This window comes from Pleurodeles waltl, chromosome 2_2 (assembly GCF_031143425.1).
Source record: "Pleurodeles waltl isolate 20211129_DDA chromosome 2_2, aPleWal1.hap1.20221129, whole genome shotgun sequence".
NCBI classification, from domain to species: Eukaryota; Metazoa; Chordata; class Amphibia; order Caudata; family Salamandridae; genus Pleurodeles; species Pleurodeles waltl.
The window spans coordinates 712,076,007-712,096,442 of record NC_090439.1 but is presented as its reverse complement, the minus strand read 5'-3'; the positions used below and the strand labels follow the sequence as shown (position 1 = coordinate 712,096,442).

At 42.8% G+C, this 20,436-nt stretch overlaps 1 protein-coding gene across 3 annotated transcripts in view; it reads right to left on the bottom strand.

Moving 5' to 3' along the window:
• Nucleotides 1-5,414: 5,414 nt before the first annotated feature.
• ADHFE1 (alcohol dehydrogenase iron containing 1) overlaps nt 5,415-20,436 on the bottom strand; it is a 300,399-nt gene continuing 285,377 nt past the window's right edge. For all 3 annotated transcript variants that reach the window (XM_069220269.1, XM_069220270.1, XM_069220271.1), the window contains 2 exons: nt 19,307-19,464; nt 5,415-10,736 (listed from right to left, as the gene is read on the bottom strand). In XM_069220269.1, the coding sequence (XP_069076370.1) occupies nt 10,653-10,736; nt 19,307-19,464 (242 nt within the window). In that variant the 3' untranslated portion in view covers nt 5,415-10,652. The remainder of the gene's footprint in view (nt 10,737-19,306; nt 19,465-20,436) is intronic.

The window sequence follows — 20,436 nt, the reverse complement described above, 5'->3', positions numbered from 1 at the left end:
AATTTCCCTGTGTTATCAAATGCCTTTCTCATCCATTTCAGTAAAACATAGTGACATGCAGAGTCAGGTACTATCAATACAGCAGCAATCAATGAGTTAACTCCCTAGTAATCAGCACAGTGTCACCAAACAGTTTTAATGAGCAACTAGAGCGCTAACATATTGATTTCAAGGCGAACGTGAGGCATTCGTGAAAGCTATTTTGTTGGAAAAGGAGCTTTTGAATTTAAAATCTTTCTTGAGGAGCAGGCTGAAGTAAATGAGCAATGAGATGTTAATGCAGGTATGAAACCAGTGGGCTAAAAATGTGACAGAAGGTAAGGGGTTTTAGTAATTTGAGGCACAACATTTTTAAAGGGGTTAAAAGAGAGAGACGTCTGCATAAGTGCACCCACCCCCTGACACTGTGGTTACCGACACAGGAAAGTGCAGGCATACCCTGGAGCTGTGGGTGCCCCGGGTGGGCATGGGAGAATCCATTAAATGAAAAAAATGCTGACTCCAGCCAGTACCCACGGTGGATACTGACTGGTGAGATAGATGGGGTCTGGGGCTCCCCCACAGCCCCTAAACAAAATTTAAAAATGCAGGTGTCCCATGTTGGCACTGGGGCCCCCACAAAACTATTTACAAATTTAAACAAGCATCTGCAAAGCCAATTGGTCTATCATATACAAAAACTATTGGGTTCAGCAATGTGTTTTGCCATGTGGTACACCAGTGTGGCAGCTTTTTAAAGTGGCTAACAGTTAATGGCATGGAGTGTCAGAGTGGAGTGGGGGAGTAGAGTGTGTCAGAGTTGAGTAGAGTTTAGTGACAGAGTGTTGTGGAGTGGGGTGGAATAGAGGGCAGTGGGTTGGAGAGGATTGAGATAGTGGGGTAGATTAGACAGGAGTAGTGTGGGGTGGATTGGGGTGGATTGAAATGGGGTGAGGTGTATTGAACTGGGGTTAATTTGAGTGGCTGGATTAGATTGGATTGGAGTGGGTGGTTTGGTTTGGTTTGGAATGATAGTGCTGAGGTGCGGTGGATTGGATTGGGGTGGATTAGATTGGACCGGAGTGGGGTGGACTAGATTCACTGAATTGGGGTGGGGTGGACTGGACTGGAGTGAGTTGGAGTTGGGTGGAGTGGACTAGAGTGGGTGGACTGAGTGGATTGGAGAGGAGTGGGCTGGAATGAAATGGGGTGGATTTGACTGGGATAGAGTGGGGTGGAATGGAGTAGTGTGTGGTGAATTGGAGTGAGTGGGTGGACTGGAGTGGGGTGTGGTGGATTGGAGTGGGGTGGACTGAAATGCTGTGGGGTGGAATGAATTGGGGTGTGGTGGGCTGCAGTGGGATGGATTCAATTGGATTGGAGTGGGGTAGGGTGGATTAGATGGGGTGGACTGGACTGGGGTGGACTGGAGTTGGGTGAATTGGGGTGGACTGAAGTGCGGTGGGTTGCATTGAGATAGGGTGAATTGTAGAGGGGTGGATAGATTGGAGTGGGGTGCACTGAACTAGGATGGGTTGGGGGTCGATTGTAGTGGGGTGGACTGGAATGGAGTGGATTGGTGTGGGATGTGTTGGATGGGGTAATTTGAATTGGAGTGGGGTAGGCTGGATGGATTGGAGTGTGGTACACTGAACTGGGATGGAGTGGATTGGACTGGGGTAGAATGGGGAGGAGTAGGGTGGATTGAGGTAGTGGGGTGGTTTGGACTGGAGTACAGTGGGGTGGATTGAGTGGAATGGGGTTTATTTGTGTGGGTTGGATTGGAGTGGGATGGGTTGAAATGGGGTGTGGTGGATTGTATTGGGATGGATTTGAGCGGGGTGGATTATATTGAATTCGAGTGGGTGGTTTGGATTGGAGTGACCGGGCTGAGGTGGGGTGGAGTGGATTGGAGTGGGGTGGATTAGACTTGACTGGAGTGGGGTGGATTGGATTGGAGTGGGGTGGAACAGATTCACTGGATTGGGGTGGAGTGGACTGGACTGGTGTGGGCTGGGTTGGACTGGGGTGGACTGAATTGGAGTGGGGTGGATTGGAGTTGGGTGGGGTGGACTGGAGTTGGGTAGAGTGGATTGGAGTGGGGTGGGCTGGATGTATTGGAGTGGGGTGGACTAAAGTGGGGTGGGTGGATTTCATTCGGGTAGAGTGGGGTGGATTGGAGGAAAGTGGTGAATTGGAGTGAGTGAGTGGGTGGATTGGAGTGGAGTGGGCTGGATTGGATTGGGGGATTGAAATGGGGTGGATTGAATTAGTTTGGGGTCTGGTGGGCTGCAGTGGGATGGATTTGCGTGGGATGGAGTGAACTAGATTGGAGTGGATGGATTGAAGTGGATTGGATTGGGGTAGGGTGGGGTGGATTGAGTGGAATGGGGTTTATTTGTGTGGGGACGATTGGGATGAGGTGGATTGTATTGGGATGGATTTGAGCGGGTGGATTAGATTGGATTAGAGCGGGTGGTTTAGATTGGAGTGTTAGGGCTGAGGTGGGGTGGAGTGGATTGGAGTGGGGTGGATTAGACTGGACTGGTGTGGGCTGGGTTGGACTGGAGTGGGGTGGATTGAATTGGAGTGGGGTGGATTGAAGTTGGGTGGGGTGGACTGGAGTTGGGTTGAGTGGATTGGAGTGGGGTGGGCTGGATGAGTGAAGTGGGGTGGACTAAAGTGGGTGGGTGGAGTTCATTGGGATAGACTGGGTGGATTGGAGTAGAGTGTGGTGGATTGGAGTGAGTGGGTGGATTGGAATGGGGTGGATTGGAATGGAGTGGATTGAAATGGGCTGGGTTGAATTGGATTGGGGTCTGGTGGGCTGCAGTGGGATGGATTTGGGTGGGGTGAACTAGATTGGAGTGGGTGGATGGATTGGAGTGAGGTGGATTGGATTGGGGCGGGGTGGACTGTAGTGGGGTGGATTGGAGTGCATGGGATTGATGTGGGGTGTACTGGATTGGGGTGGTTTGGATTGGAGAGAGGTAGGCTGGATGGATTGGAGCACGGTGGACTGAACTAGGATGGGGTGGGATGCACTGGATTAGATTGGGGTAGAGTAGAGTGGGGTGGAGTGGAGTGGAATGGGGTTGATTGGAGTGGGGTGGGGTAGACTGACATGGGGTGGGATGGACTGGGGTGGGGTGGACTGAAGGAGTGGATTGGTTTGGGGTGAGCTGGAGTTGAGTGGGATGGATTAGAGTGGGGCAGATTACATTAAGGAGAGGTAGACTGGATTGGAGTGGGCTGAATTGGATTGGAGTGGATTGGATTAAGGTGGATCAGACTGGGGTGGATCGGAGTGAGGTGGATTGGAATAAGTGGGGTGAAATGGTTTGAGTGGGGTGGATTAGGGTAGAGTGGGGTGGGGTGGGGTAGATTGAATTGAGTGTGATGGACTGGATTGGGTGGATTGGATTGCAGTAGGGTGGATTGGATTGGGGTGGGGTGGATTGGACTGGAGAAGGAGTATTGGAGTTGGCAAATTGGATTGGTGTGGGGTAGATGGGGTTGGTGTGGGATGGATTAGAGTGGGGTAGATTATGGCGGTTTGGAGTTAGGTGGATTGTACTAGAATAGGGTGGATTAATGTAGACTGGAGTGGCGTGGATTAAAGTGGATTGTACTGGAGTGAGATGGATTGGAGCAGTGTGGGTGGATTGGAGTGAGGTGGATTGGGAAGTGGTGGACTTGATTGGAGTGGGGTGGGTTGGACTGGGTGGATTGGAGTGGGTTGGATTGGAGTGAAGTGGAATGGATTAGGGTGAGGTGGGGTGGGTTAAAAGTGGGTTGAAATGGAGTGGGTTGGATTGGAGTAGGTTGGATTGGACTAGAGTAGGGTGGATTGTACGGGAGTGGGGTGGAGTGGATTGGGATGTGGTTGATTGGAGTAGGGTGAGGTGGATTGGAATGGAGTGGAGTAGATTGGGCTGGATCCGATTGGTGTGGAATGGATTGGACTGATGCGGGGTGGAGTGGATTGGAGTGGGTTCGATTGTGGTGGGGTGATTTGGGATGGAGTGAGGTGGATTGGATTGGGCTGAGGTGGACTGGATTGGAGTGGGGCTAGTTGGAGTGGGCAGATTATTTTGACTGGACTGAGTTGTTTGGGATTGGAGTGGGGCAATTTGGAGTGGTGCAGATTGTTTTGAATTAAAGTGGGGCAGATTGGAGTGGGGCAAATTAGAGTGGAGGAGACTAGAGTGGGACAAGTTGTTCTGGATAGAAGTGGGGCAGATTGTTTTGGATTGGAGTGAGGCAAACTGGAGTGGGCAGACTAGATTGGTATGGGCTGGGAGGACTGGGGTGGGTTTGAGTGGACTGGATTGGGCTGAGTGGTTTGGGTTGGGGTGGTTTGAAATTGGAGTGGCGTGGATTGGTGTGGTGTGGGGTGAGATGGGGTGGATTGGGGTGTACTGCATGATTATGTGTTAAAGCATCATTTCAGAAATTACAGATAATAAACAAGCAATCTAGCTTTGCAATATTTAGAACAAGATAATTGTCATTTTTTTAGTAGAGTGCCCACAAGCAAAAACAAAAGAAACATGAGTGCAAAGTGAGAAAACAGGACTTGGCAAAATAAAATAACTTTAGCTATAAAAAAATTAAAAAAACTTTGCCATTTTGTTTGTCCTACTGGGCACATATTTGCCAGTCACAAGCCTTCTGTTTGCAGAGCATTAGAAGTTAAAAAGTTAATAGTACTTCAATCACGTCGGGAGCAGTGGATAGGCACTGATTAAGTTGAATCAATCAGTGCTTAGTCCTTGCTCCACACAGAAGAATGGAAATTATGTTTGGCCTACAGTTATGAATTAGGAGGCTGTAAAGAAGAGTGCCATGCAAGCCAACAAATGGTAAGTGACAGGTGGGCTCCAGGCTCTTTACTGTGCGCAACAGTCTCCCAAGTGAGACACATGCTCTAGCGCATGCACTTGCAGGCTCAACCCTAAAAAGTGAATAGGAGGAGACACTCATTTACTATTCACTGCTCCTTCAAAAAGAGTATCTACAATGCCCTGTGAGAGCTATTTACATTTTTCTTTAGCTTGGTGATGTCCCTAGAAGGAACAGGGGCACCTTCAAGCATTTTGTTTAAAGTTATGGGGGGGGCTGTAGTGAGTGCAGCAATCCCCCAGCAACATAAAAAAACTGTAAATCTCCTGAGTCATTAAATCCATGTCACCAGGATAACTTACCATATTTTATCACTCCTAGGTGGAGCTCTATGCTCTTCAGCTGTAGTGTAAGGTCCTCTGGTGGTTGTTTTTATGACTGTATTACGTGGGCTGAAAAACTGTAAAATGAAGTCTCAGAGACATGTTGGTATTTTTTTTTAATGTCTCTGAGTCTTTCGTTTAACATTTTTTCATCACACAAAATGCAATCAAACACCATGTTAAAAGAAAGACTCAAATATATGTTGCTTTTATTTGATTAAATAAAACTTTATTAAACAGTTTTAGTTTTATGATAATCACTTATTAAACATTGCATTATGTGAATTACTAAAATAAAATTTCAATAACATATTGGTGATTTGCTGCATATGATAGTCAGTGTTTCGCAGTAATCTAGATTCCCAGATACTTGGTTTTCCCCTTTGTCCAGAATAGAGAAGTCGCTGGGGAAATTCGGTCCTTTATTTCTGATGGTGTTCCTACATTAAGCATCTCTGATTTTATAAAATTAATGTTAAAACGCAAAAGTTAAACGTAGGCTTTCAGTATTTCCATGGCTTTGGAGATTGAGTGTTCTGGCTCCATCAGTGTGAATAACACATCATCGGAAATCAAATGTATCTTATGCTGTTTACCACCAAAGGACATTTCCCATATATATGGATTCTGCAAATTATGGCGGCAAGAGGCTTTATCACCATTGCAAACAAGAATGGCAAGAGGGAACACATCTGTAGTGCCCCCGTGGCTAATGATATCAACTCAACACATGCCATTCACAATAACGTTTGCAGTAGGGTATTTGTAGTTGGCTGCTCTCCATGTTAACGTGGGTGCCCAGACTGTTCCATTCTAATACCAGGAAAAGAAACCCCCAAATGACACTGTAAAATGTTTTTTCAGCATCTAGTGACAGGGCAGCCAGAGGGCTCGTTCTAAAACTTCCTTTTTGGATCAGATGTGCACTCAGCAAATACTGTCTGCTGGTGACCTCTGGGGATAAAGTTGGATTAATGCAGGCCAACAAATTAGGGCATCTGTGGCATTAGACAGTTAGCCAGGAGTTTTGGAAAGAGTTTTGCATCTGAGTTTATGAGTGCTATAGGGCAAGCAATAGACCTCCCATTTATTTGTGGGTTTTCTGAAATTGTTGATAGAAGTGATGACTGGGTCATCGACTGTGTTACTCAGTGAGATTGTAGAAGGTAACTAAACCGTCCAACTAAGTGAGGAATCAAATTGAAATATTTATAAAATCTATTAGTAAGAGCATGGGGACCTGGAGGACCTACCAGGATGTAGGGCAGGGACTGTTTGTGAAATCTCCTCAAGGGTAATTAACTCTTCCAGGCTAACTCTATTAGCTTTGGTTAATTTTGGGAAGTCACCTTCCTCAAGGAAGTTGTCCACTTCAACTATTTGGACTGGGGATTCACTATATAGGGATGCATAATAGTCTCTAAAGTCTCTCAATTTATCAGAGTTTGTAGACAGCATAAGCCTCTCCCTTCCAGTAGGGGTTGTGATTTTCATAGTTGTACCTGCTGCCAGAGACATTTAGTCAGCATCGAGACAGTCTTATTGACTTGTTCTTTCCCCAGTGCAGCTACCTATACAGGCTGTCCGGGAAGCATCCCATAATATTTTCTATGGGGCATCACCTATAACTTTCCTGTTAAAATATTGTTTGATGATGTCTCAGAATGCCTGTATACACAGCCCATCTTTGAGGATGGTTTTATCAAATTTCCACATTGCTGACCTATGTACCTCTTGCAGTGGGTCTCTCTCCTACACTAGCATTGCATGATCAGACTTTGCTAAATTGTGTAATTGAGGTTGATACAGCCAACAGTTACTGTGTTCCCCACATTAAGTCAATCTGTGAGGATGATCTATGGAATTGCGAGAAAAATGTAAACCACTTCTTGCTCGAGTCGTTGGCTCTCCATAAATCAACTAGTCCCAGGGCAAGCAGATCTTGTTTCAGTCTACAAGACATCACCCCTTAAGTGTGTCTATCTAATGTGACTTCCAGTGCAATATTAAAGTCTCCCCAGTTAAGATTATCTGTAGCCGGTGTCCATTTGGAAAGCATACCACTAAGGTATTGCCCTTGACCTTGGTTGAGCACATAAACAGGAAATATCTCAAGATTGATTCCGTGTTGTCTACCTCTCAACAATATGTATTATCCCTCTTTTTTGTATATTGAATAGCCTGAAGTTCTTCATAATTGAACTATGTATGTATCCCAACCATAACTCCTCCTCTCCTGTCTTGGGTTGCTGCATAGTACTGGGTTGGATACATCCTATGTCTAATTAAATGGGTATTAGGTGATTTTAGGTGCATCTCCTGGAAGCAAATCACAACTGGAAGAACCTCTTTTACTTCTCCCCATACGTTGTGGCACTTAACCTGGGAGTGCAATCCCTTCACGTTTCATGCTCATTACGATTCCATTAGAAATGTGATGGATAAGACTATCAAATGCTATGGTGAGGCATCTGGCATTTCTCAAGAGAAGCACTTTTACTTTCAATTTTCTTTCAGGGAAATGTTTTTCATCACTTATGTTCTCGAAAGTCGTCCACTCGAGGGATCCCACTCATCCTTCTCCTTTCCTTCCTCACCTTAAACTTTTCCCTCAACTTGAACCAAAACTCGGATGGGATTTGATACATCCCTCAAGCGATGAGGAATCGCTCTGTGGCCTGCAATCTTCCACCCGGGCCATCCAACCCCGACACCCAGTGTGGATAATCATAAATAGAAACTCATATGCATTGAAAGAGGAATATTAAACACAGCTGTCACCACAAAGCACGGTCCAACACTACTGCGGAAAAGAAAAAAAATCTAAACAAAAGGTAATTAGAGATGTAGTCCATAGTCCTGCAGTTGTTGGCAACTAACATATAAGGCCTTTTTTAGGCAGCATTGCAAACTTGTGACCCTCCAATGTACCAAGAACATTAATGCTTTCATCAACTGTGCTGTAAAAATCTCCTTGGGCATTTTCAGTTGCGCACATTGAGATCAATGACAATGCATGTACAAATTTGGCATCATTACGTAACATCACGTTCATCTGCATTTATTGACTTGTGGCATATGGAGAACTGCAACATAGTTTTTTGAGGAACTGAAAACCAGCTGCTTAAATACGAATTCACTGTGCGCGGTATGACTGTTAGAGGTCATCCAAGCTTGTCGCTATTTGCAGATTCTTGCATCTAGAGCTATTGAAGCTAAATTAGTTTCTACACTAACATATGGTACAGAAACTTACTCTCAGACAAGTAAACACACTTTACAATGTAATGTTTACAGACAGTTGTTCAAACTTCCTTTCCTAAGAATTCCGCGCAATTACAAATAAGGCTGGAATTCGGCCTCACAGATCAATAAATAGCCATGAAAGCAACCTTTTTGAAATATTGCTACAAATTAAAGGGAGCTGAAGGCCAAACCTTAAAGGCACATGTCTGGACAGAGATGGTTCATGACATACAAAATAACTAGTGGCGGGTATATGTTAATTGTGGAAGCACTTTATACTCAAGATCTTTGGGGAAATAATCTCTCATAAACCGGTTTTGAAAGAGTTATACCCAAAAATACTCATATTTTAACATTGTAAAATGACAAACGGATGTCAGAGTAGAAGCCACGCTTGGCTTATTATCAGTAGTTACAAACAACTCCATCGACAAAAATATTTAAGCGAGCTCTGCCCAGCATTTTGCAAATTAAAGCTAATGCATTTGCGATTTGGGCAAATCCCAGCATCAGACTTTTCAAGGCCCTGGAAGTCAAAGCCGAGCTCTAATGAGTGCAGGCGTTGTAAATCCTAAAAGAGACACTGGTGCATGTGGTCTGTATGGTCTGCAGGAGAGCGAAGACGATGGCTGAGTACATTGTATTGCATGTGCTTTAAGGGTGAGCATCCTCAGCCAGTAACATGGTTGATCAAATAGAAGACAGTTGCACAGGGCTCTTAAACAACCTACAGCAGAAGTCTACCTAACCTGCTATTTGTATGTGGGGCTTGAAATATAAAGCATGAGCATTTTGAAATATTGTCAGTGTTTCCATGTTAAATCTATCTTAATCCTTTGCGAAGTCCTCTTGCTAGTATCTTTCACAGCACATATTATTCTAGTGGAGGTCTACAGAATTAGTGTTTAATCTGTTTTTTATATAAGGTTTTACTTAACCCTGTTTATTTTTTCTAAAATAACATTGTTCTGAATTGCAACTTATTATCTCATCAATTGTGTGGTAGTGTAGATTTTTCTAAATAGCAACGTAAAGACGAAGTTAAAAGAACTGCGAGCAGGGCCAAACCTGACGCCAATGTCAGCCTGGCAAATATGATCAATCTCAGCTTGAACCTTTATTGGTGGCAACGGTTTAAAGAGCAAACCGACCTCAGGAAGAATTCACCTGAAAAGCTTAATTGTGCACAAGGCTAAAACATTTCTTCTTGTGCATGGAAGATGGAGCAGAGACTACGTGGTCTTTCTTTCTTAAAAAATAATTTGTAATATTGATACCACTCATTATCAAAGGGATCATAGGAAAAATTTGCACTAGTAACTGTTACTCTAGTTAAGCACTTGTAAACTTTCTTTAGGAAGAGGCAGTGGGATTGGTTTGGAATTTTGGATAGGGGAGTTTACCATCTAATATAAATAATATATTACTGCCTACTGCACAGTTGATTAGGACAAAGATACCTTCGTGTTAAGTGGCATTACACAGAAATTTGCCCTGTAGCTATGAACCTCTCCATGGTCCTGAGGACCTCAGTGGCTTGCAAAACCCTGTTGATGTGTGTTTGTAGGATGGTACTTTATCCCTAAATTTCACGTGGTACGTGGCAAGTAAGTACTTGGCTGAAATATCCACAGCATCTAGCTTAAAAGGTAACAGAGTTTCCTAGTGATGCCTTAAGTCACATTCAACTTCACAAAGGTTTAATTTATACATGATAATGGCTCTGAATGTATATAGTGATTAAGCAAAATATGATGGTCATTTGCTGTAATACAACATCATGCTTATTACAAATACCAGAATGCACAATCACGGAAATCAAGGCAGGAAACGTACTTTTGTTCCTATCTTTCCTTATTACACATTATCACAGGTCACTGTTACAGATTGGCGTGCTAAGCACCGAACCGCAATGACTACCACTGAGTTGCCTAAAAATAACACCTACTAACCAATCTCCCAGCGATAATTCAATTTGTGGCACGTGCATTAAAAAAATCACTATTATCCCAGTAATTGTGAGTTGATCAGTAGTAACATCTAAACACTAAGGGCTATCACAGAGGCCCTAGTTGTATTACTACTACCATTCTATGGCAGTATGGTAGTGTACATGGTAAGCCACCCTTAGACTGGTCAATATGTGAACTCCACTCCTTAACAGGTCTCCTGCCTCAGTCCGCTCATGAATATTATCTATTAATACAGTTTCATGGAGGCCTCAAACAAGGATGCCAAGTCCTCTTCTGTGTGTGAGCGAGGGGATAGTTTAGTTACTCTTTCCTAAAAAAACAGGAAGAAAAATTGGAATTACACGGCATTCTTCAACCAGCATTTTCAAGAAAATCAACACAAAGTGAGACAACATATATTGATAGAAACACAGGAGCATATTTACGAGCCCCGGGCGCCACCGGAGGGTCACTTTGTTTTACGCTCCAGTGGCACAGTGTGCCAGTCCATGTTTACAAGGCCACGTAAAGCCACCTTGCATGGTTTTTCGTGGCCTTTTAAATGTGGCCTCCTTTCATTGCTTTGTGTGAAAGGGGTGTTCCATGGGTGTTGCTGTGGTTGTTCCTACACAACACCCATGGAGTCTGACGCATCCCCAGATTTACAAGGCTGGGTATGGGCCAGATTCCCACGCCACCCCAGGGGTGGTGTAAAAGCGGTGTGAAGAGAAATATTTTTATTTCTCCTGTTTTTACTTCTATGTGTGCTGCATTTTGCAGCACAAATAGGAGGAAAACGCCATTAATGATTATTTATATGCAGGAAGGTATCTATTCCTGCACATAAACAATCATCCCTGCAAAGCAGGCACCTTTGCCCCAGGGTGCAAGGATGCCTGCGTTGGCGCTAGGCTGCCAACTGTGCTTCAGCGCTGAGGAACGTACAGGGATGTGTCATATTGCTGTAAATACAAAGCATCCCTGCACTTCGCTAATGGCGCAGCTCAGTGCTGCAAGATGGCTTGCAGCGCCGGGCAGCGTCATTTCATTATTTTGCAAATATGCCCCAGGGTTTTGTAAGCATAACCTACACACATGCCTGCTGTATATTTTGCAGATACAGTTAATCTTAAATGTGCTATGACGCAACTAAGTATCAACATGTTATGCTTACAAATAAATATTTTTAAAAACAGCTGCATTTACACAATGTATTTACCCAAAATCAGTTCCACGAGAAGTGGAGATCTTTTTTACTGCATTATGGAAAATGATGTGAAAAAAAGGCTGATAATTAGAGTTATTTCAGTTGTGTTGTCTCTTACATTTTTTGATCTGGCTAGTGGCAGTTTTACCGGTGCATACAACATCAACACAATAATACACCTCCTGGCCAGCCACATTACAGCCACTGGGGGCCATTCATTTCCCCTCCTCGCCGCTATACGGCCATTTCATTGAATCCGCAGAGAGGGCATACTCTTTTTGTTGTTGCAGTACATATGCAGCTCAAAGTAATGCAGATCCAAAGCAATGGACCCTGCCTCAAGTCAGATTGAGCCACCATTGGTGGTGACGGGAGGCGAGTGCTGCTCTGTGGGATAAGGTGATGCTGAGGCAGTAAAATTACAGGCAACGGGAGTGCAAGCTTTTATCACTATGGACTCAGCCTTGCCCTGGATGTTCGTGATGAAATGTCTGTCCTGTGAAAGATTAGAGGCTCCAGCAGGCAGCAGAGTAGCACAACAGCAGAGAGCGGGTGTCACCGTAACGCGACTCCATCGCCAGCCAGCAACATGGGGTCCTGTGACCATTATATGGAGAAGCCATGAGGAGCTTCAGACGGACCACCTAGCTATAAGCAGACGGCAGGGGAAGGCTACGAGGCCACGCCACCCAAGTACCTGGGCAGCCTGCAGAGTCTGGTACTATGTGACAGTCAACACAGCCCTCCTCTTCCGGGGCAGATGATGCTAAGAACAACTACAATCACTCGGAAATCCAAATTATAGGTGAACTCTGACATAGATGCACAATCTACCTTTCATCAGCAGAAATGTATTGGGTTACAAGAATCCTTGCACCAGGGTGGCCACAGGTACTTCTTTTAAATACATTCCCACACTTTATACGGAAGGTGTTTCAAATTAGTTCAAAGACCTACCTGTGCTCGCCCGGGTATAAGTTTCCTAATACCCCAAACACATCTTTGTTGATGAGCTGAACCTCAGTGGCTGCGCATGAATAGCCGCAAAGGCCAAGAAGTGTAAAAGTAAGAAAAATGCACAACATGGTGTGGATGTCCATTGAATCATTACTAAATCTCTACATTTCCCCAGTTCAGTCTTTTAAAGTGGGCTTCGGTACCCACAAGGCACAAAGAGATGCACGTGTGTGCATTTTTACAGCTCAATCACTGGTGCAAATTGGCGGATATTTCTTCTGTTTCCTCCACACTTTTTGACAATCTGTAGTAATATATATTTCTACATTGAAGTTACACAACATGCACTTTTTGTGCATGAGCGGGCGTGCTGCCTGTGCCACCACATTTACACTGACCTCCCTATAAAACGCAGCAAGGCTCCTGGATTGTCACAAGCACGTCCCTTACTTATTTAACGTTTGTGCCTCCTGCCTTCCCATTCACACTTCACAGTGATCCGAAATGCAGAGAGGGATTAAGATGTTACAACTCACATGATGAGCCATATCTCGAGTCCATATTTTCCAGCCTCTAATACTCTCTCCAGCCAGATAAACATAATATAGAAATGCAAGCACACTAAAGCCACCACAACCTGCATTTCTGAAGATAACAAGCACATAGCTCCGCAGCATCTGTTAGTCACTTTCAAGCCTTAACAATTTACAACTGGGATAAACATTTGTTGGAAAAGCTATTTTAAAAGTGACAACCAGCATCTGGAACAACACACACTGCAGCACCATATGTTCTATGCTTGTATACAATTCCAATTAACTATGTTCTTCTTGTGGGTACTTGTATAGCACTTTCATCTACTGGTATGGCACTGTAGTTCTTTTTTCATGTGGGTGATATTTCGTTTGGACTTTGAGGAGGTAAGGTTTGATCATGAAAGTTGCCTGTTTTTATTGGTATTTTATGTGGTTAGCAGAGAAACTATATTCAAATTAGTTTGTGAAAGTTAATGTGAAAGTAAAATGAGTTCAATCTAGGAAGAGCTTTGTGTTATTTTATGTATATTGGGAGGATGTTTGTGCAAACAATAGTTCTGTCTGTCTTCTATCGGCGCTGTTGTCCATCACTCTGCCAAAGTGCAGCGCTTTCTGCAGATGCAACGCACCCTATGTTAGTGATAATGCTCCAGTACCCACACCACTCCTATGCTTTCTTTTTCTGGCTGAGTGCATGCTTTCTCGGTGTCAGACTGCAACTTGAAAATGATATTATTATATATAATGGTGAAGTCTCTTCAAATCTTGTGCTGTATCAAAATGGCCCCTAAGCCGACTGGACTTGCATTCATGGTAAGTTCAGTGCACATAGTGACATCAAACTATGTCGTAAGTTCTGCTTAGGCTACATATTTCTTGATTTTGTGAAAGGCTTGAGTACTTCCCATTGCCAATTTAAATAATTAGTCTTTTCCTGGGCACTAGCAGTAATAAAATGTGGAATGCATCTGGCACAGTAACTAGCCATTTCTAGGAAAGACGTGACCTCTGACATCACCTGAGATTGGAGAATTTTGAAGTGTTGCTATTTTTTTCTGAATCTGCTTGCGAACCTCTGTTAGAAAATATGTCTAAAAATGTTAGTGTATTTTTATCTAATTCACGTTCTTCAGCACTGACGGTGATCCAAGTCTTTTCAAAACATGGGAAAACTGCTGACAGTTCTTCTTGGTCCAGAGGTCTCCAACAGTTAGCTCGGGTGCTCCCAGTAGCTCACCAGCTGCCAAAAGTAGCTCCTCAACTTGGAGTCTAGGGTGGCATACAAATCAAACGATCTGGAGCTTAACGGTTCTGCCTTTGCACAGTTGAGTTCTAGACCCTTTAACTAGAAGCCAAACTAACCGATGGCAAGGTTCAATGCTCAAACACACACAATGAGACAGCATGAAACCTGGTTCATTACAATTCACCATGCAGCAAAGCCACCTGCTGCATTGGGCCTTGGTACTGTTAGTCACATTGTTTGTGTGTGCAAGCTTTGGCTGGGAAGTAAGGGCAGAGTATTTCACGAGATGAAATCAATGTATGCAAACTTAATAAAAATAATCTCATTACCATGTCTGATTAAATATGTACTGTAACAGTTGTTATATTTGTTAGTAGCTCGTGCTGATTTTTAGTGATCGAAAGTAGATCACTCTGTAGAAGAGGTTGGAGACTCCTAGTCCAGATCAAAAACGGAAATGTCCTCACTGTAGTTGAAACAATGTCCTACACACCTAATAACTGACGTGATATATTCTTTAAAAATGTTGACTACTGATGAACTCTACACCTGAGTATTTTATACCTAAAAAGTGCTCTGTGTGTCAAATAAGTTAGGTATTGAGATTGTTCATTGAGTTCAAGCTGAAGGTATCTTGTGCATTGGTCAACATTTGGGGAAAAAATGGTTGCTCCATTGACAGGGTTGATCACCTCATTGAAATGTGAACGAGAGTCTCTCTTCCTTTTTTACAGATGTAATTTGGCAAATATATCAACAGAAAAGCAAATACGTGTGCTGCCTTTCTTAGATACAGCTACAATTGATGACACCCATGGAAAAGCCCAACTGGCACTGGTTTGAATTAATTATTCTTCCACTTGCCTTTGTAAGTGTGTGGGTACGCGTTGATGCGTCTGAGTTATGGGATTCACTGCCTCATTAATGTGTAAGGCGACAGGTGGCTTTTAGCCTCCCTAGACCATTGAAGAGCATTAATTTCTTCTTTTAGACCTTGAAACCATATGTTAGCATTGCTTGAATCTTACCATATTGATAACAGGTTTGCTTGCTCCACACTGGAAAACGTCAACATGTGATGGTACCAGTGTGGGGTTCCTTAACACCTTTGCAAACTCTGATGCACATAATATACTGTATGCTGCTCCAATGTCCAAAACAAAAATGCCACTGTGTTATCCTACTTTCAACTCAAAAGAAGCTGTTTTTTAATTATTCAAGATACTTAATGTGCTTAGATGATGCTTCTTTAAACAATTCATCTTCCTGACTATATTTGTGAACAAGATATGTTGACCTTTTTGTATTTTTTTAATCTGTTCTTCTTTCTTATGTATTAGAGCACCTGCGTTGCAGACACTTGTAAAATGATTCTCATGATTGCACTTTCAACATCTCTGTCAAATAGGAGGTGTCTGTGTATAGAAAAGTGAATCCACATCTATGGCATAATTTTTCTGTTTTCTTATGCTCATTACTTTACCCTCTATGAAAGTACTTCAGTTGATCATTAAATATGCCTGTTCTAAACTTCTGCTCCATCACCTTTCCAAATATAAGCTTGCACTTCTGATATTACTTCTGCGTCTGCCATTTGTAAGATCTTGATGAGATCAAGCTGTTCTTTATGCAGTTTTGTAGTGGAACCTATTAAGTAACAATCTTTAATAATGTGTGGGCAAATGGGAGCTTCACTATCAATATTGTGAAATTCACAGTGCGTAACTAACTTTCTTAGATGCATGACAACTTCATCCATTGGTTCATCCAGATCTTGAGATGCTGTATTAAATGTTTATGCCTTAAAATCAAATTTGCGTTGTGGGTCAAATATCTCTTTTAGGCATTTCAGAAGACCTTTATATTTTGCAACTTCAGTCAGATGAAGTGTTATAATGAGGTCATCTGCATAATCCCTGCTAGGTTACGCAATACATTGTGTGTCTGATCATCAGTATGTTTCTGAAACGTTGCATTTAAGTAATGTTCAAACCATCTGACCATCTTGAGTCAAGTTTTTGTTGATACAACAATTCAAACAGTGGTGGGCATAACTTTCTTGCAGACGTTCTTGTAGGAACTGGTGTAGGTGGTTCAGAGGGTAGTGATAGTTCTTCCTCTGAAGACTTACTCATTTCAAGCTTGTGGCATGAGTTGACAAATGTGAATTTTCAAATACACTCTACAGTATAATTAATTCATTTTGTCTTCTGTTTAGTTGCTTTAGTTATGTTTGTGTTTGTTTTTACTCTGGTTTTATTTAACACCATATACAGAAGTTTTAATTGAACTTCAGGTGTGATGTTTTGTTAAAAAAATCGTTATTTACTCTAGATGTCCTTTATTTAGATTTTTTTCTTGTGTGCATATTGTTTTTGTAATTTTATTTGTACTGAATTGGTGCACTGTTTTATTTCCTTACTTTGAAATGCTGACTATCATTACATTTCATGGGGAAAACTGACAACTACCTGACCCTAAGACTGCGCCCGAGATTGTACGGTCTTGAATGATTTTGTGTCCCTCTATTGTGGCTGAGCTTAACTCGTGCATGCTGATGCGTGACTCTTTCTGTATTCAAGTAGTTCTGTTTTTTACTTTGCATAATGAAGAATTGTTTGTCCTGTCCTCACTCACACCCATCAAATATGCAGCGATGCGACGCAGCCCTGTCTGCATTGCTCCATCAGCAGCCTGGTTTGCTCTCACCTTGCAAACAATATGTGGCACTGCAATCCCATGGATGATGTCTTTTTTACCTTTATACTCAGCATTATGTTCTTCTTCTTTATCCTGTGGCTGGGCATCGGTCTGTCAACCCATTTCAATTATTATGCAGGACGTGATTCTATCTTTTTTTGCCAGTTGTCAAAGTTGGAATGATTACTCGTCTCTCCCCATAATTAAGGTACTTCTTATACTTTATTCCAACATTAAAGATCACAATATGCTAATGCCTAATAATAATGGACTGCATGCTCTTTCCCTGCTAATCCAACTGTCACCAACTTCTCCAACTGTTACCTCACCTTGATTCGCTGGCTGACAAGAACTCAAGCAACGCCCTTCACCACTATGTGACACCATAAAGGCAGTTAGGGCAGGGTTCTTCATATTCATGTTTGATCATAAAGTATCAGGATCACTATTGTAGCCATATTTGAATGAAAGATTATTCAATTTTAAAATGCCATAAAACCAAGTTGGGGTGACGGGGATGCCTGATCGGCTTAAGGAGTTCAAAGAATCCATGCACTCCTCCACTGCTTACCTCAAACCAAAACAAGGTGATAAACTTAGAGGCAATTTTCATGAACTGAACAATCACCATACAGGCATTTGTATTGGAAGAGGACAAAGAGTCTAGTAGTCAGAAGTGCAGTGTATTAATGAAGGAGAGATGGTTAATTCTGATCTTAAACTCCTGTGATTGATGAAAGAAGGCTAGCTAAGCCAAGACTGGCCTTCTCTGGGCGTTGACAACCGTGGCTGGGATTGCCTTTATCGCAGGCAAAGCCAGGGTGTGAAAGGATGTTGTGTACACCAAAGCAAGATAATCCCTTTCTTACTGGCCGCACTTTACTTCTACTGTTGCTTATACTGGATTACTTGTTCCATGACCAATTTCATTTGCTGCGTGTTGTGTAAATGTGCCAAAAAGATTTGGTTCATTTTGGAACTGTGTATACTTGGTTTCCTTTGATGATGGCTGGACCCCGGCTCGTCACCTTCCTGGTCGACATTCACCCCTTGTGAATTAGTACTGTCTCGTGTGTGCCTTGTGCTGAAGAACTGTCTGCCCTTTGTCTGTAGTTACTAGATGTTTATCCTAATCCTACAGTGAAACATGACCCTGCCCAACTTGCACATATCAAAAATTGCTCCTGCTGTTATCATGCAGGTAGTAATTTCCTCCACTGCCAAGATTGTTGTCTCTATTGCTGATCCAGACTACAGTTACTCCATCAGCCCCATCAACCATTGTCAGGTGCTAACGCCATTCACTGAGTCGTCACCAATTTTGGGTGCTTCATTCATCTCTTGCAAGTGGTTCATAGTCTGACAGTTTGAAAAAGGCATCATACCATTATTTTACTGGACAGAAGGGTCGCCAACTCACTGATGAAAATGATGGAAGTATTAACGCACTCACCACAAGAGACATTTTGCCAATGAACAACTGTTTGTTACCAACTCAATGGCAGTGATTTTATCTTGTAAGGAGGAGTGACTGAGAAGACCAGCTGGGACTCAAACCTGTTACCTTGAGGTCCTCAGCAGATGCACTAGTCAACTGAGTCACCAGACCCAGCTTAGTGAACATTCTCCAACATAGAAGGCTTCTGGAAAGATGTTCTAGTGGCTATCAAATGTAGATTGGGCCACTGATTTAAATGGAACCCATCTGGAACTTGACTGGCCTGTTCTCATCTTAGAACCAATCGCTTGTGATGTGCGTACACAGTCATTCAAAAGGCTTACATTGTAACCTAAACCAATGCACCTCAATTAACATCAGCCTTGAATGGCCAATGCGGTTCTTGGCCAATCTTACCACTGACTAATCAAAACATATGTTGAGTGTCAGAATAACGCATCAAAAGCCTGGCGACCGCGGTATACTGGCATCCAAGCTGAAGTGAAAATCAAATCAGACTAGGCAGCACAAAACGTATATTTTGACGTGCAAAGTAAACGACTTTCTGTTTACACGCGATCGTTAGTGTAGCTTTGTGTCAGGAAAAGTATACACACAAAGCCAAGTCACTATGTTTCAACTAGACGCACATCACATGAAATATGTAACTCGGCCGGCATCATTCTTTTTTTCACCAGGATTACCCGTTTTGAAACGGATTTTTACAAATAAGATGTGGTTTTGTTATACTTTTTTGTCATTTTTTTTTTTTAAAGAAAATACGGATCATCTTCACCATCTTCAATCTGAAGTTTACCTGGGGCAAAGTGCCTTTGACTAAAGCAGGGATGTCTGCTTTGGAATAACCGACGGCAGCCAGACCATCGTCAACATTCAAATCAAACAGAAGTTTCCGGAGTGTGTCGGCCAAAATAAGCCCGGCATCTTTGATTCTGGCAGTCCGGATGTCAGCGCCTAAAGAAGCAGAAAGGTCTAACTGTAAACCAGGGCGAGAAGGCGGGAAGCTTGTAATAGTCGTAATCTGTTCACATCTGCGAATTCACAGCACGAAAACATATGCAAGTTATACTTCACACACTCAAGCAAAAGGAGGGCAACAGAGCAAACTAGTCCTGGATAATAAAAAAATAAAAAAACATGACTTTGATAAACATGCAGTTCTGTTGCTATTAACAGTGACACGTGTAAAACAGTTTTTCTTTCAGAGAATGACGTTACAAGGAGAACGCGCTCAACTCATGGTGAACGCAGTCGGGAGAAAAGCAACACACCACATCGCCCTTACTGTCAAGTTTTATGCTGCAAGTCCACCACCTACTACTATTACTTAGAGCATGCTGCTCTCTGCAGGCCACTTGAAGAACTGTCCTTGAGACCCAAATTCAAGCAAAGAGTAAAACAAATTTGTCACGCGTTACGACGGGAGTCCTGCAAGAAATACCGTCATCAGGACAAAGTGCACCTATGTCAAAATACAAACGAAACATTTGCTTGTGACAAAGTCTAAAATCAAAACAGTGTGCCCTTGGTGCTATGCAGTTATTAGATAACCTTACGATCTTTTGACAAAGTCGAGAACGCGTAGAAACCAGTGGGTTCCAGAATTTAAGGCCATAGGTACAACGTTTTGCAATTGCCTATTTGCGATTTTCTGCAAATCGCAATTAGGGAATTTCTATTCCTAATGGATGAAACACATCGGGTTTCATTTAGCAATTCCTAGTGGGTCGCAAATCGACCTACCTCATGCATATTATAGGTAGGTTGCAGGTTGAGACCCTTCAGGAATTGCATCCTTCACATGGAGGTCAGCCGGTTTTTAATAAAGCAATCTTTTTTCTTTTGAAATGCAGCCTGTTTTCCTTCAAGGAAAACAGGATGCGTTTCAAAGACATAAAAAGAAACGTTTAAGTTTGGTGCCTTGGA